The 17959-nt window shown below is 40.1% G+C and overlaps 2 protein-coding genes across 2 annotated transcripts; one reads left to right on the top strand and one right to left on the bottom strand.

Annotated features, from left to right (window-relative positions):
* The first annotated feature begins 4621 nt into the window (after positions 1–4621).
* Positions 4622–5635, top strand: Taar5 (trace amine associated receptor 5). Its single transcript, XM_013026828.1, has one exon. The coding sequence runs from the start codon at positions 4622–4624 to the stop codon at positions 5633–5635; it is 1014 nt and encodes a 337-aa protein (XP_012882282.1).
* Positions 5636–15285: 9650 nt separating this feature from the next.
* Positions 15286–16323, bottom strand: Taar6 (trace amine associated receptor 6). The gene has a single exon (XM_013026826.1). The coding sequence runs from the start codon at positions 16321–16323 to the stop codon at positions 15286–15288; it is 1038 nt and encodes a 345-aa protein (XP_012882280.1).
* Positions 16324–17959: the final 1636 nt, after the last annotated feature.

Genomic DNA, 17959 nt, shown 5'->3' with positions numbered 1-17959 from the left:
AAATGAACTTTACAACTTTGGGGTGCGAGGGGAGGAGATGGGAGGGCAGGGATGGGAAGGGAAACAAAGGAGGAGGCAACAATGCTTGATAAGAAATGTAGTCATTACCTTGCTCATGTAATTGTAACCCCTCTATATGATATTTTCACAATAAAAAATTAATAAAAAAGAAAAAGAATGAAAGTAAAGTATGTGGATAGTTGGTAAAATTGATCTGCTGTTAAATAAGAAATCAGAGTTTAGGAAAATGTTTTTCTCAGCACACTTGGATATGATACATACACACCAGTTTACATACAGGGGATGTTTCTATGTTGTGTGTTTTTGTGTATGGTGTGGTATGTGTACTCACTTGTATATATACACATACAAATTGTTCACCAAGATTGGACTTCATAAAACTAAGGTCAGCTGAGTGCTGGTAGCTCACACCTGTAATCCAAGCTACTCAGGAAGCTAAGATATAAGGATCTTAGTTCAAAGCAGAAAGTCAGTGAGACTCTTATCTCCAATTAATTGTCAGAAAATAGGAAGTAGAGCTGTGGCTCAAAGTGATAGAGTGTTGAAACTGCCCAGGCCCTGGTTCAAGCTCCATAACCAACAAGATAAAAAACAATAAATAAAAGTAAAGTCCTTTGTCCCAGAGATTTAGGGCATTATTTCTTACCACAATAAATCTTTTTTTTTCCCATTTATTTGTGTCTTTCTTTTTTCCTCTTACCCCATAAACTTATTTTTCACCTAATTTTGTCTCATATAACCTTAAATAACTCATAATTTTTGTTTTAAGATCAGAAAAACTTCTTATTTTATTTTGTTTTTTTATTCAATAAACTTTTTATTCTCTGACCTAGCTAAGTGATATCACACCTCTGCATTGGACTTATCTTCTAGTCTCTAGGGTTTATGTACATAGTTCCTAAGAGCATCTTTCATGAACATGTTTGCTTTTGGGATTTCCTCTTGCCTCAGTATCTACTGGGAAACTCATTATTCTGAAACACTTTTAATAAGACATCTATTCAGCAGGGCATTCTCTAAGACTCTCTTGACCTAAGTGCTTAGATGACCATTTTAGCTTCCAGAGATCAAGATTTGTAATTTAACAATTTGAACATAGTATTTTTAGGTACTTAAAAGATTCACTATACTACTATTAGTGTTACTTAGTTGTGTTTGAAATAAAAATTGTGCATTGAGATGCTATTCAGTTCTTTTTTGTTTGCAGTCATTCCATTCTGTGGAAGATTTCAATTCTTCTTTGCACCTAAAGCTCAAAGAAGAGACCAAGTGATTCTTTAAAACAAAGAATAAAAGGGATGAGCAACTTCACCAAGCTTCATTGTTCATTTCATATATGCACATAAAGTATTTTTGCCTATATTTACTTTCCTTCACCTCTTCTGTTCATCCTTCATTCTCTTATTTGATCCTCAAAGTAATGCACAATCTGTAACCATGAGAAGGAATTGGGACCTGAGGCCACTGGGCAGTATTTCTTGTATACCAGCATTTTCTTTCATTCACTAGGAGCAGAGCTAAATAGAAGAAAACAAAGGAGTAAGTTGAAGGTTCTGCAGCAATAAAAATCACTTTACAACTTGTAAGGATGCTTGTAAACAGTAGCTGAATGGTTTCTCAACACAGGTATTCATGCTTCTTTTAGATTAGTCTAAGGGGAAGTTATCTAGGCTGAGTATAGTACCCACTGTGGCAAGAGTAACTGTCATAGTACATTGGCTCTGTATCATAAGCCACTCATCTAGGTATGGTGGTGCATACCTGTAATCCCAGCACTTTGGAAGCTATACTAACCTGGGCTACATCAAGAGACCCTCCCTCAAAAGCTGACCAACCATCAAGTCAACATGAAAACATAAAAGAGCCATTCAGGCTAGTAACATTTACTGAACACTTACTGTGTTCTCCATGCTGCTTAAAGTGCTTGTGATCCAGAAATTAAAAAAAAAAACACTCGAACCTCAGACTCAAGGAGCTATGGCCTAATAAGAGAGACCACAGGTGGTCGATGACAATGAAGCGTAATAGGTGTTATGACAGAGGCAGATACAGGAAGTGCTGAGCACATGGGGGAGGAAAATTTAAACTGAGTTGGGGTTCATGAAGATGACCCACAGTTTAGGTCAAAGGAATGTGTCATTGGGTTCAGTACAGGCAGGAGAGTGTATATTAGAACTGAGATGACGTCGGGGGAAAGGAGCTTCAGAGGAAGGAACCATGAAGCTGTTTTCCTGGAGCTAGTTTCAGGAACGCGTTGATTCAGCCACGTCTTCCCAATGGAGTGGGACTGCAAAACTGGAACTAGTAGAAAAGTCTATGGTGGCAGGCCAGCTACTCCCTTGCCATCCATGGCATGGTAAACCTGGGAGCATTGCTGCAGCACAGCCTGCAGTTAGGAAGATAAGCTGACACGCTGTTGACCTCCCAACACCTGGAATGATGGCTGCAGCTCCGCTTCTGTCTCCCAAACTCACGCATGACCTGCTGCGGTTGGGACCATGTCCAGAAAGAGATTTGGAGAAAGAGATTCCAGCAGAAATGGCATGATGTGTTACATGAAATGAAATGAGCAAAAGGAACAATAGTAGGTGATTAATGGTTGGCATAGAATCCACTTGTTCCCACAGTGAGAAGAAATAAAGCTGCAGGGATGCTGGAAATAGCCTAGGGGCATCTTAGGTGTTCTGTTAAGAACTTCTGTCTACTCAGAGAGTCAGAAACACTGAAACAGATAAAAGTTCCCAGTACCCAAGTTTATCTCTTTTCTCTCTACCCTATGATGACATTTTGGTCCTAATAGACAGATGCAAGGGAAGAGATACAAACTAAATAACTCAGTGTACCTCAATGTGTCATTGATGACAGATTAAAAACTATACATAGAGGCTTACACTGGCCTTTAAGGTAATGGACTTCACTCATTTAAAAGGAGGCAGTCCACAAAAAGGATACTTTTGTGTATATCTCCAAGTGCAGGAATGGGAAAAAGAATGCATAAGCCCAGTATCTTTAAATTTCATTTGTAATTAATTGGCAGAGCAAATAATTCCATGTTGAGATGGAGACTTAAGCAACAGAGACTTTCCAGGTAATGAAAACTAGGCCCCTTGGTACTCTCTGCTCATTTGGTCATTCTGCACAGTGGGGGAGGAGTTGCCACTGAGAATATAAAACCACTCACAGATTACACAGCTATCATCACAGATTTGCACAGCTGTCGGGGACGCCCCTCCCTAAGTGCACCTGCTACAAGAAAGACTTCTTCCTCTAAAGGGATTGGTCCCTACCTGTGTAAGTAGCTTGGAAACTAAGTTCAGCTTATGAGAACTTGCTTAATAGTTTACAGACTATTGTTTGACAGATATTAAGCACTGAAATATTTTGTCATATCAGATAGTTCTCTCAGGAGGTAGAAACACTGTTTGGTATCATTAGAAAATGTGCAGCATACAAGCTAAAACAGTGGCATTTCTATTCTTTTCATTAATTTGCTTGTTGGGTTCCTCTTTTGAGATACATTGATGTCATTAAAAACTTCCATCTCCTGAGTTTATTATCAATTTACTAAATGGTTAAAGGGAGGCTAGAACTTACTCTTTGCTCAAGCAGTGATTTTATTAACATGACTTACTCTGTCACTTGATTCAGACTCATACTTTAAAGATATTTTCTCAATAATTTTAAAATATACTGTTATTTTAGAGGTGATATACAGAGAGGTGACAGCTATGTAAGTCAGATAAGGAGTACATTTCTTTTTGAAACACGTCTGCCCTCGCTCTCTCCCAGTTTTCTCCTCTTGTCCCCACCCACAAGTTGTATAGTTTGTCTCCACATAGTGTCTAGTGAGTACCACTGTTGCATTTGCTCACCCTTTGCCCCACCATTTCTGTGCTCCTTTATCCTCCCAACGACAAATAGACTAACAGACAAACAAAAGTAAAAACCAGCAGCAACAAAAATAAAATCTGCCCAGAGCAAGTTACAACTACAATGCAATACCCATCAATAATTTTATACTTAATGGAATTTTTCTCTTTTTCTCTGTCTGTCTGTCTGTCTGTCTTTCTCTGTGTCAGTCCTAGAGCTTGAACTCAAGCCCTGATACTGTCTCTGAGCTTTTGTGCTCAAGACTAGTGCTCTAACACTTGAGTCACAGTTCCACATCTGGCTTTTTGATGGGTAATTGGAGATAAGGGTCTCACAGACTCTCCTGCCTGGGCTGGCTTCAAACCTTGAGCCTCAGATTTCAGCCTCTTGAGTACCTAGTATTACAGGGGTGAACCACAATGCCTGGCTTTTAAGCATTTTCCTTGAGGAAACCTTTAACTTACAACCTCTTTCTTTAAGGATATTGCCTAAAAAAGTTCCAAAAGGGACTAGTTAGACAAACCAGGGCTAGCAGGAGTAACTTTGAATCCTATGATGCATTTGATTTTTAGGGCACATGCGTTTCAATATGTAGGAACATTGTCTAATTAATTTCCTCTTCTTAATCTCACTTTCTGCTTGTCGAGCAGATCAAGAAAAGACAGTTGTTGCCTGTGTTGGGGAAAGTGAAGCATTCCCAGGGAGAGGGAAGGAGGAGGAAAATCCATCAATGAGAGCTGTCCTCACGCAAGGTACTGAAGAACACCAGACGGCGTTTTGCTACCAGGTGAATGGATCTTGCCCCAGGACGGTCCATCCTCTGGCCATCCGGTTGGTCATCTACCTGGCCTGTGCGGCAGGCATGCTAATCACCATCCTGGGGAATTTGTTTGTGGTGTTTGCAGTGTCTTACTTTAAAGTGCTTCACACTCCCACCAACTTCCTGCTGCTCTCCTTGGCACTGGCTGACATGCTTTTGGGTCTGCTGGTGCTCCCCCTCAGTGCCATTCGCTCTGTGGAGAGCTGCTGGTTCTTTGGGGACCTTCTCTGCCGTCTGCATACCTACCTGGACACTCTCTTCTGCCTCACCTCCATCTTCCACCTTTGCTTCATCTCCATTGACCGCCACTGCGCTATCTGTGACCCCCTGCTCTATCCCTCTAAGTTCACGGTCAAGATGGCAGTCAGATACATCTTGATAGGATGGGGGGTGCCAGCAGCTTACACCGCCTTCTTCCTCTACACCGATGTGATAGAGAGAGGACTCCGCCAATGGCTGGAAGAGATGCCATGTGTGGGCAGTTGCCAGCTGCTTTTCAATAAATTTTGGGGCTGGCTGAACTTCCCTGCTTTCTTCATCCCCTGTCTTATCATGATCAGTTTGTACGTGAAGATCTTCATGGTGGCTACCAGGCAGGCTCAGCAGATCAGCACCTTGAGCAAAAGTTTGGCTGGGGCTGCCAAGCATGAGAGAAAAGCTGCCAAGACCCTGGGCATTGCTGTGGGCATCTACCTTTTGTGCTGGCTTCCCTTTACCATAGACACCATGGTGGACAGCATCCTGAACTTCATCACACCACCTCTGGTCTTTGACATCTTTATCTGGTTTGCTTACTTTAATTCAGCCTGCAACCCTATCATCTATGTCTTTTCCTACCGGTGGTTCAGGAAGGCGCTGAAACTCACCCTGAGCTGGGAGATCTTCTCGCCAAGGACATCCACCATTGATCTGTACCAAGAATGACACCTACTACGGAAGCAGGCAAGGAGTCAGAAGTACAGCCTTGCAGGAATGAGTGGTGAGTCAAGGGACTAATGTGTGAACAGCTCCAGTGTTGAAATGGAAACAGAAAAGATCCCTTTCATTCAGTGTTCTTACTGTAAGAACAGGACAGAATGAAGGTATCTAAACACTCACTGGATTAAACCGGAACACAGTGAAAGCATGTAAGCCCTTAGTCTCTATGTCCTTGAAACGAAGACATGGAGTTGTGTAAGGAATAGAGTCTCGAAGACTGCATTTCTGAGTTCTTGCCCTGACTCTACCACATGCAACATTTGATGAAAATCCAGTCATTTTGCATCAGCCTTCCCGCCTGCTTCAGTTTCTTTGTTTAGAAAACCAGAGGTTTGTACTATTTCCTCCCAAGAGTAGCTTGACACTAAAATAAGACATCAGTTAGGTTTTGAATCCCTTGTTTGAATTATAGGACCACTTGACATTTTACAATCATAGTTAGATCCTGGGAATGTCTCTTTTTACAAAATGTACATTTTAGAATTGTTGTCTACTTGAAGCCTAATTTGTAAATAGATTTATCAGCTCTATTTGTCTGTTTCTAGAATTCCTAAGTTAATATACTATGATAATTTCTTTTTCTTTCAAACTTGAAAGTATGTGAACTGTGTCATTGTGATAATTGTCTATATTCTGGCATTTCAATATTTCATCCTTTATATTTGTATTGAGCAAGTTAAATCTTAGGATAAGAAATAGGTTATAAATAAGAACAAATATAGCAGAATAAAATCATCTCTCAGCAAAGGCACAACAAAGAGCTATCCTGATAAGAAGAAGTGATTTATTATTTCTAGATGAATCAATATTCAAGTCAAGAGCTAAAGAATCAGGTCTGGGTAATTTCATCAGATATGAGCCTGTCTTTTATTTTCCTCATATTTTCAGGCAAGTTACTTATTCCTGTGGGCTTCAGGTTTCTCATCTGTGAAATGGAGCTGATAATCATGCAGTCAATTGTCTTAGCACTTGGTTGTCTCCATCACAGAAGCTCGGAGAAGAATGATATTTACACTGGAATTGAAAGATCAATAGCTTCCCAACAGATGGAAAAAATAGGCAACTATAATTAAATCTGAAGACACAGTATAAAGAAATAACACCTACAATTAGTAAAATAACTAAAGTTAAGTATGGTGCTGTGCAGTTGTAATTCTAGCCTCAGTGGAGAGTGAAGTAGATAGATGGCAAGTTTAAGACAAGCCTGAGTAACTTAGCAAGATTCTAAACAAATAAAAAAATAGAAAACAGGGCTGGGAAGGTGGCTCAGTGGTAGAGCGCTTGCCTTGCATGCATGAGGCCCTGGGTTTGATTTCTCAACACCACATAAGCAGAAAAAGCTGGAAGTGCCTCTGTGGCCCTAGTGGTAGAGCCCTAACCTTGAGCTAAAGAACTGAGGAACAGTGCCCAGGCCCAGAGTTCAGGCCCCACGACTGACAAAAAAAAAAAAAAAAAAGAGGTGTGGTGGAAAATGGAGTTATGGCTCAAAGCAGTAGAGTGCTAGCCGTGAACAAAAGAGCTCAGGGACAGCACCCAGGCCTTGAGTTCAAGCCCCATGACTGACAAAAGTTGAATGGTGATAGAGCACATATATAAGAGTCATTGACTGAAAAAATAAATGAATTACACTAAAGGATAAATTTAAGGGGCAGGGAAGGTGGCTCAGTGGTAGAGCGCTTGCTTTGCATGCATGAGGCCCTGGGTTCAATTCCTCAGCACCACATAAGCAAAAAAAAAAGCCGGAAGGGGCGCTGTGGCTCAAGTGGTAGAGCGCTAGCCTTGAGCTGAAGAGCTGAGGGACAGCGCCTAGGCCCAGAGTTCAGGACCCACGACCGGACCCTTCCCACCCCCCCCCAAAAAAAAAGGTTTCAAAAAAGGATAAATTTAAGAGGAAAATGATTTACAAAAACCTTGGCAACTTTCTCCTCTCTTATTTTTCTCAGTTCACTGCCTTCTGACTGTAGAAACAATCCCTTTGAGAGAATTTGATGTCTTATTTTCTATGGTTAGATTTCATTTTCCAAATTACTTCATGTATAAATAAGTGCTTCAGGATAAATAAGTGCTTATTTCTCTAAGAATACTAAAGCTCTACCAGGCAAATCTTAGAACCCTTGACTTTCACATCCTTGAATCACTAAATCAAAGCCAGCACCCACCTCATCTTAGTTCACTTTCACTATTACTTAAGGACCGTAAGGGTAATTTCTACAAAATTAAAATCCTGAAATATCTTAACACGATGTGACCTTCTTTGATTATTCCACTTGCAACCTTACATTTTTCTGACCAGTAGGTGGGGCTGTCTGCATGGTTTGTGAATCAACAGCAGGTTGCCTTGTTAATGCTTCTTTTTAGGGTGAAGCAGGAAAGTTGTCCCTAAGTGTAAAGATGGAGTCCTGAAATTAAACCAACCCATAATATTAAGTTGCTGATGTTGAGGACAGCATAGTAGACTCCACAGGAACAAGAAATAAACTTGTGTTAGGCCACAGACACAGATGATGTTTTTACTTTAGCCTACTTGTTTGTTGATTACATCATAACCTAAACCCCTGAGGTTTAGAAACCCATAGAAGAGTATGCTAAATATTCAGAATATGTAGTTATATGCATTTGAGGGGAGTTGAATATAGATTTTAACATACATTTGCAGTATGACCATGTTAAGAATTGCCAAGAATCACTGACTTACAGGATAAACTTTAAATGTCTTATAGGTAGAACTTATTTAATTGTACCCCTTTGTGATATTCCTTTTTATTTTCCCCTAAATTCTCATTCCTGTGGAGAGAAATAAAATTGGGCTTAGAATTTGCATCAATTTTAACCAACAACACAGAGTGCACGATTAGCTACAAGTTTTCATGTAAGTTACTTTGCTTCTCTAATACAGTTTGCTGACCTGGAAACTGGGTAGGATATGGTTTAATATGAGTCCTATATGCATTTTTACACATCAGTTGTAGAATGAATATCATTTAACTTTTATCATAGCTCATATATTTTCACTTATTGTTTATGTCATGACCTTGAGGGCTAGACTAACTTTTTAAAAAATTTTAATTTGTATATTTTTGTCAGCTGTGGGGCTTGAACTCAGAGCTTGGGTGCTGTCCCTGAACCTCTTTGTGCTCAAGGCTAGCACTGTACCACTTGAGCCACAGTACCACTTCTGACTTATTAATTATTAAACACTGATGCTAGAGCCAAGTTTTGTAGTTCATTTTACTCTTGTGTAGAGCCATCCTACAGACATATCATGAAGAAATGTTCAATACCTTGAGCATAAAGAAAATGCAAGAGGGAAGGGATGGTAAGGGAAAAACAAAGGAGGAGGCAATAATGCTCGATAGGAAATGTGCTTATTACCTTGCTCATGTAACTGTAACCCCTCAGTACAGTATTTTACAATAAAAAACATACAGAAAAGAATAGAAAAGAAAATGCAAGTCAAAACTACACCAAGAGCTCATCTTGTCTTGGTTAGAATGGCAATTACTGAGGAAACAAGTAACAGCAAATGCTGGCCAGGATATGGGGAAAAAGGGACTCTCATATAGTGTGGATGGGAATGGAAACTATTGCAACCACTATGGAAATCAGGAGGAGGTTCCTCAGAAATCTAAAAATAGAACACATTATTGTCCTGCTACATATTACTCACGAGTATATATTGGAAGAAATATATGTATATATATGTGTATATACACACACTCATACATCTTTATCGACATTCATATATACGTATTACTCAACCATAAAGACAAAGAGGTTTTGTCATTTGATGGTCAGGTTATATTCTGAGTTCTCTAGGAAATATCATACTCTTCAATCCACAAGCATACTCTCCTGCATCTACAGCCACACCAGGTATATCATTTATATATTATAGGATGTATTTATATATTATAGTTGATAACAAATACTATGATTTCTTACTCATTATTATACCATGTAGTGGAAAACATTCTACTTTTTAGAAACATGAGTTGAATTGTGTGACTTATACATAAAAAGAATAAATACAATACAATGATAATACAAAACAGAGAATGTATTTGTTAAGTATGAAATTAATGATATATTACAGTGCTTCTTAAATGTTTTCTTTGGATAATAGTTCCATTATATAGTCCTGTATCCTGAAGATGTCTCTGTGGGTGATTACATACTTTTAGTGTGTGTGTGTGTGTGTGTGTGTGTCTGTCTGTCTGTCTGTCTGTGGTCTTGGAGCTTGAACTCAGGGCCTGGGTGCTGACTCAACTTTTTTTTTTGCTCAAAGTTAGAGATTTACCACTCGAGGCACAGCTCTAATTTTGGCTTTTTTTGGCAACTAATTGGAGATAAAAGTCTCACCAACTGGAATGGCTTCAAACCATGATCCTCAAATCTCAGGCTCCTGAGTAACCAGGATTACAGATGTAAGCCACCAGCACCAGGCCAGCTACATACATTTTTGAAACATGTGTATATAAACAAGATTGGACAGGTTTTTGCTGAAGTCTTTTTTTTTTTTTTTTAGTTCTCCTTAAACAACTTTTTTTTAGGGGTGCCAAATCATTTTATTTTATTTATTTTTATTGTGAAAATACCGTACAGAGGGGTTACAATTACATGGGCAAGGTAATGAGTGCATTTCTTATCAAGCATTGTTGCCTCCTTCTTTGTCTCCCCTTATCATCCTTGCCCTCCCATCTTCCTCCTCTTCCTCCTGCCCAAAGTTGTAAAGTTCATTTTCGACATAACATCTTGTACATCTCATTGTTGCAATGGGTCCACCTGTATCCCTATTTAAACAATTTGTTTTTTCTTTTCCCCTCCACAAATAATACCAACATCAAATGCAGTGAAAACGGGTTATACTGGGGACATACAATAGCAAGAAAGAAAAAACATTTGAGTCCTTAAGTTGAGATTCATTTTGCTTAACATCAGCTTATCTGACCATTTCTGCTTGTCTCAGATATATACTAGTTACAAATAAGGGAAACCATGGGATCTATGTTTCTTTGGGCCTGGCTTACTTCAATATAATTTTTTCCAAGTCTTTCCATTTCCTAACAAATGTGGCAATGTCATTCTTTCTGATGGAGGCATAGAATTCCATTGTGTATATATACCACATTTTCTTGATCCATTCATCTACTGAGGGGCATCTTTGCTGAAGTCTTAAATATGCTAATGTATTGTTGCTTTGCTAAGGCAGAATATGGTAAAGTATAGTTCCAATACAAGGCTGATACATAAACTTAACTCCTTGGAGAACTTTATGTGAAGACTATTTTTATGGACTCTCGTTTAGAAATGTTGGCATACGAGACAATCAGGATTATAGAAGTAAAACCAGAGCAGAGGGTGGAAGGAAGAACGTTTTCACAGTAAAATGAAGATTAGTTAAGGAGAGGTGTGAAAAGCAGAACTGGAGGAGGTTGGATGCCAACCAGACTTCTATATGAGGAAGCTTTAAAGAGTGACTACTAGTTCAGTGCCTCTTCATTGTTTATCTTCACAGAGTTCTTTGTGCTTGTTTCTTTGCTCACAATATTCCCTCAGCCTGAATTTCCCTTTCCATCCTTGTGCTCTTACAAAAACCTTTCACTATTTTTTTTTTTTTTTTACTAATTTACAGTCCAATTTAAATGCCAGTTGTCATTTTTCCCTTTTCCTGCTCCCTCTCCATATGTTTTGTTTTTTATGACAAGATCCGGTCATGTAGCCTGTCCTGGCCTGGCCTGGAACTGTGACCTAGCTTGGCCTCAAACTCACAATCATTCCACTTTCAGCCTCCCAAATACTGGTAATATGCCCATGTGCCACTGTACCCAGCTGATACCTATTTTTTTTCTTTTGCCAGTCCTGGGGCTTTAACTCTGGGCCCGAGTGCTGTTCCTGAGCTTCTTTTGCTCAAGGCAGCACTGTACAACTTGAGCCACAGCAACACTTCCAGGGTTTTGAGTAGTTTATTGAAGATAGTCTGTTGGACTTTCCTGTCTGGGCTGGTTTTGAACTGCAATCTTCAGATCAGCCTCCTGAGCAGCTAGGTTTACAAATGTGAGGCATTGGTGACTGGCTTTCAACTCACATCTTTACTATGTCTTTTTGGTCTTCCACCTAGATTTTAAGATCCTTTGCCTTCCTTTACTGTATCTTTTATGGATTATGGTATCTTTTATGAATTGTAACATCATTGCTGACCTCCTGACTCCTCACAGGACATGATGAGTTTTTGTTTTCAATTCTTGATAACACCAAACCATGAACTTGTATACACGAAGTCTTCAAAAACATTTGCAAAGTGGATAAATGAGTGAGTGTAAGGAGAATACCTATTGTGCTCTCAGAGATAAATTGGAAACGTCACAAAACGATTAATCGTGCACTCTATTTTTTAAATAATCTTTTTAATTTTAGAATAGCTTTAGAGTCATAGAAAAGTTGCAAAGAGAGAATTCTTATATTCCAAAATCACAGTTTCTCCTGTTATTATTATTCCAGTTTCTCCTATTATTTTCAATATTGTTATTATTTTAACTAGAATGGTACATTTATAACTAATATTCATACATTATGGTTAAATATCAGTAAAAAATTCCACTCCTTATTAGCTTTTCTCATGTTTCTTTTCTGTTTCAGATTTCCATTCAGGATATCACAATACCTTTGCTTTTTTTTTTTTTTTTTGGGTCCGGTCGTGGGGCCTGAACTCTGGGCCTGGGCGCTGTCCCTCAGCTCTTCAGCTCAAGGCTAGCGCTCTACCACTTGAGCCACAGCGCCACTTCCGGCTTTTTTCTGTTTGCTTATGTGGTGCTGAGGAATTGAACCCAGGGTCTTCAGCATGCAAGGCAAGCGCTCTACCACTGAGCCACCTTCCCAGCCCCAATACCTTTGCTTTTTGTCTGTTTCTACAGTACTGGGAATAGGACCAGAGCCTGCGCCTTCCAGGCAGGCACTCCGCCACATCAGCCACTCCTTCAGCCCCTTTTTGCATTGATTATTTTCAAGTCTGGGTCTCCTTGTATTCCCAGGCTGTCCTTCACTTTGATCTTTAAGCTTCCTAGTATGGCTGGGGGTGACAGGCATATGCCAACTGAGCCCAGCCACTGTGCTTCCCCTGTTATAAACATACCCTACAAACATGACTGGAATCACAACATAGACAAGAAAAGAAAAAATTATCTCAGCAATGCAAATTTTACTTCTTCAGAAGGATTAGCTATGAGCCAAAAATCTGGCAAGCAAACACAAAGAGCAAACAGGCTGCTCCTGATTTATCTCTAACACAGAAGGTCCCGTCCTGCTGCTCAGATTGGTTGAGCTCAGGTTCACAATCTGTTCCTCATTGGCTTGTTTGAATAAGGAAAGATGTATTTACATAAGGTGATCATTAAAAGACTGAGATTATCAATACAGAAGTAATCACAAAACCCACCCTCTCTATTATTTCTGGAACAATTGAGGTGAGTTGTCTGAGAAGTGTTTTAATTCCATCTGGGTAAAACCCATTAAGGCAAAGTCTTACGTTCCAAAAAAGTTCTTCCTTATCTCAAAGCAGTTCCTCTTTTCCTTTCAGCACTTGCTGATTTGTCTCAGCAGATTAATCAACAAAATCCAAGTCACTGGGCCAAAACAGAAACTTTTAAGCAACCCCTTTAGATAGAAAAGACCGTTTTTCTCACACCTTGTAATAGAGAAAACAAGCTTGTACCACCAAGCTCCCACTGGTTCAGATGAAGTCTCCTGAACTTCAGCCCCAGCTGGGCTAAAACTGTCCTCCATTGATTTTGGCTTCCCAAGTAGCTAGGAATACAGTAAGGTTTGAATCATCATAATATATTTAACTGTCATAGCTCCTCAGGTTCCTTTGGACTGTATCAGTTTCTCAGACTTAGTTTTACTGACTTTTACTATTTATTTACTTAAAAATTATTTACTAGTTTTACTGACTTTTACTATTTATTTACTTAAAAAATTATTTTGGAGGTGATGTCTATCTACGTAACTTAGGCTTAGCCTAAAAACCTTATCTTCCTGTATTAGTCTCCTGAGAACTGGACTTACAGATATACATCCCCCCCTCCACCATAGTCTCTTTTGGGTGACCTTGACAGTTTTAAGAAATATTGGCCAGGAATTTGATATATTAGTGAGGATTATATGGGTTTATAGCTGTGGGATAGAAAGATGAAGGAGACAAAAGGCATTTCTCATCTCATGATGTCAGGGGCCCATATTAAAGACACTCTTGATTTTAACCCTACTCACCTGCTTGGCCTAGTATTTGTCTTTCAAAAAAAATATTTTCACCCTGACTTATTAGCTGTCTCCATTGAGCACTGGTTTCAATATGATTTAGGCATATGGCTCAGGTTTGAAAAAAGAAAACTGAATGAATGACGACTGTCTGAATGCTGGCTATCCATATAGAAACTTGCAAATTTTCTATTGTAATTAATATTGTTACAGAAAAGATAGAAAACTATAGACTCTGCACTCAGAAATGGTTCTCCCTAAACGAATACATCACCTTCAGTGTTCCCGAACAGATTAATGTAATTTAGGGTGCTCTCTATGCCAGCACATTTTCCCACAGGAGCAAGAAGAGCCAATAATCCTGGTATCATTTGACATCTGCTTTGTTTATCAGGAGGGGAAATAATTGAGTTAAAGCAGCCTGGTTAAGATGATGTCAACCTTTGCAAAATCACTTCCCTTCCACCCCCCATTCCAGCATCTCTCTCCAGACTGCTTAGATTTAACTGATACCCAGGAGGCTTCTTTGGTAAAACATTGAAAAGAACTAAAGAAAGACAACCCAGTGAAAACTACACACACATATAAAATTTTTAGCAAGCTACAAGCAAGTAAAAAGCTTTTCAGGGGAAAAAGAAAAGGGACTCAAAGGTAAATAAAGATATTTTCAGGGAACATACTAGAACAAAGAGAATACTGAAAGAGGGAAGAAAAGGACTATGTCTTCGGGGAGTAGGTTATCTTGAGCTCTGAAGTAATTAGCAAATAAGATTTTAGGATTTATTGCTTAAGATTATAGATTTCTTTTTTTTTAATTTTATTTTATTTGTGAACATGCTGTATAGAGGAGTTACAATTACATGGGCAGGATAATGCTACATTTCTTACCAAGCATTGCAGCCTCCTCCTTTGTTTACACTTCACATCCCTTCCCAGCCTCCCCCCTCCCCCCCAATCCCAATCCTTCTCCTTCCCCCCCCCCCCACCGACGTTGTAAAGCTCGTTTTGGACATGACAACTTGTACTTCTCATTGTTGCAACAGGTCCACCTGTATCCTTAAACAACTGGTTTTTCCCTATCTCCTCCTCAAGTTATACTGACATCAAATATAGTGAAAGCAGGGGTTATACTGTGGGGGAGGGACCTACAAAGCAACAAAGAGATAATTTAAAAAATTAAGATGATATATTTTGAAGGGAGGGCAAGGCTCACAATATACAAGGCTGGAAAACACTGATTTATTCTATCTAATGTAAAGATTAATCTATATACTCTTCATTAATTATCTTCCTCGATTTAAAAAAAAATCTGATTTGGAAAGGCTAAAGATATTTTCAATTGCCTACACTTGTTCAGAGAACAAATTCATGGTTGATGAACTGTTCTTGAAAACTTGACCGCTGATGATAACTTTAATAGCTTTCTTAAACCATGGGTAAAATAAAGCATAAATCAAAGGATTCATGGCTGAGTTATAATAAGCACACCAAACACAAATCTCATAAATATAGGCAGGGGTGATAAACCCCATGAAGGCATCAACCAGCGAATCGATACTGTAAGGTAGCCACGAGATCATAAAAGCTATCACTGTAATCCCCAGAGTTTTGGCAGCTTTTCGCTCTCTCTTGGCCACCCTGGCTTTGTAGCTCTCTGAGGATGGCCGGCCTTTGCCGCCCGTGTTTTCAATCTTCTTTGCTTGGTGTCTAGCCACCAGGAAAATATGACTGTACAGAACGATCATAACCAGGGTGGGTATCAAGAAGGACAGAAAATCGATCAGCACCCAGTTTTGATTGACAACCACCTGACAGCCTCCCACACAGTTGAGGGCATCGGATAATTCCTCCAGCCCGTCGTCGTAGACCCCGGTGTAGAACACGGCGCCGCTGTACAGCAGGGGCAGGATCCAGGAGACGGCGATGCAAACCCGGGACACGGACACCGTGAACTTGGTGGGATAGATCAGAGGGTCCGAGACGGCGATGTACCTGTCGATGGAGATGAAGCACAGGTGGAAGAGAGACGAGTAGCAGAACGCCACGTCGCAGCACGTATGGAACGTGCAGAAACTTCTCCCGAAGTACCAGCAGCTCTCCACAGACCTGACCATGCTGAAGGGCATCACGGCCACTCCCACGCAGAAGTCCGCGCAGGCCAGCGAGGCGATGAGGAAGTGGGTGGGGGAATGCAGCTGCCGGAAATGCAGGATGGAAGTCACCACCAGGAGGTTTCCAAACACAGCCAGCACGGCCCCGGCGCCGAACACTGCGTAGAGGAGGGCTCGGGGCGCAGGCGAGTAGGGCGTTTTCACGCAGGACCCGTTCACCTGCTCGTAGCAGAGCTGCAGGGCTGAGGGCGGGGATGAGTTGGTGCTCATGGTGAATGGACGCAGAAGTCCAGCCCTTGCTTTCCAAGTGTGCGATGTTAATTTTCAATACTCCTAGGGAGACACGTCCTAATCCATCCTGCAGGACGTTAATTATCAGATAGAATCTCCATGAATGGTTTATATGATGTATGAAAAACCTGTCCTTAGAAAAGAAATAGACTCCCACAAACTCTACCACATAAGATTACTGAGAATTGATTCAAGAGATAAATGCCTTATTTCTGTAAATTGGTAAATTTGCTCTGTGGTCATTCATATATTTTTTAATTCCCTGGTATATCTTTTTTTTTTTTTTACCTCTAGATTTCCACTGAGAGGCAGTGTGTGATGTGACAAATAATTGTGAGGCCGATGGATCTCCTCCTCTTGATCGATGTCATTTAACAAAACCTGCCTTGCTGGCTAAATGATGAGAACCTTCCAGATAAATAGATGCCATCAATAGGGAGGTCTCAGGGGGGAATCCCCGTGGTGCTAGGTGTGAACTCTTAAGAGTATTTTCAGTAGTGATTATTAGGAAAACAATTCTACAAAACATGTCTTCATCCTGCATGAAACCCAATTACCACCAAGTGTGTTAGGCCAAAAAATTCTTTTTCCTTAGTGTATAGACTTGAACTACTCTTCTGTTTCTAAACATGACTGAGCCACTATACTGGATACTGGGGTTTTGTTACAAAGGTGCAGTAGAGGTGCAAGTAATCTTTTGCAGGCTTTGCAGATAATCTTACCTATTTTTAATCTTGCTAGAATCCTATCATTCCAGATATACACCTGTAATCTCAGCACTGGAGAGGTGGAGGCAGGAGGATTGCGAGTTGGAGGCCACCCTGGACTACACAGCTCAGTTCAGTGTATCATGGACTACATAGTGAGATCTTGTCTCAGAAAAGTAGGGGCTGGGGAGCTAGCTCAGAGACAGAGCATTTGTCCAGCCTGCTCTATGTGTTCAATCCTCAGAACCACTGGGAAAATAAAAATAATCCATCTCACCATTTGTTATGGCTACCAACAGCCCAACAAGATAACATGGAGCAGGGCAAACATGACATTCATGAAATATATTCCACTGAATTGCTAACCAGCCACAAGATGTTTAGATAGAGTAGCTCTTCTGTAGGAAAATCAAGACACTGTCACTGAGAGTCCACTTGCCACATCTCCCAGTGTACACTCTGACTGTACATTTGTTTGTGGTTCCTACACACTTTCTGCCCCCAGTGTTAACAATGCCAAAAAAAGAGGAATAACTAGCAGAAAGTAGGAATGTGGAAATACACTCATAGTCTTAATCCTGAAATCATGAAATATTATAGATCCAGGAAAGGCACTTCTGTTAGCTTTTCTGAAGGAAAGGCCGGGATTCTATCAGTGCAGGGCTGGGTCCTTTGAGATATCAGTGAACTTGCCTCTCACACTGTCAGAGGTATTAGGCTGAGATTGTATATGGCTTATTGGTAAAGTGCTTGCATAGCACTCACAAGGCCCAGCAGTGGAAGAAAAATAAAGGAAAGAAGGAAAAAAGGAAAGGAGGGAGGGAGATGTATAAGGATTTGAAAAAAAAAACTACTGGTCATATGATCACTAATGAACATAATTAACGCTCTTAGCCAAATATTCGTTA

This window comes from Dipodomys ordii, unplaced genomic scaffold (assembly GCF_000151885.1).
Source record: "Dipodomys ordii isolate 6190 unplaced genomic scaffold, Dord_2.0 Scaffold97, whole genome shotgun sequence".
Lineage (NCBI taxonomy): Eukaryota > Metazoa > Chordata > Mammalia > Rodentia > Heteromyidae > Dipodomys > Dipodomys ordii.
Note: the sequence above shows the minus strand (reverse complement) of the source record. Positions and strands in the feature narration are given on the sequence as shown.

Coding starts and splice junctions, on each gene's coding strand:
- Taar6 (XM_013026826.1), bottom strand. CDS start 16,323: ATGAGCACCAACTCATCCCCGCCCTCAGCCCTGCAGCTCTGCTACGAG.
- Taar5 (XM_013026828.1), top strand. CDS start 4,622: ATGAGAGCTGTCCTCACGCAAGGTACTGAAGAACACCAGACGGCGTTT.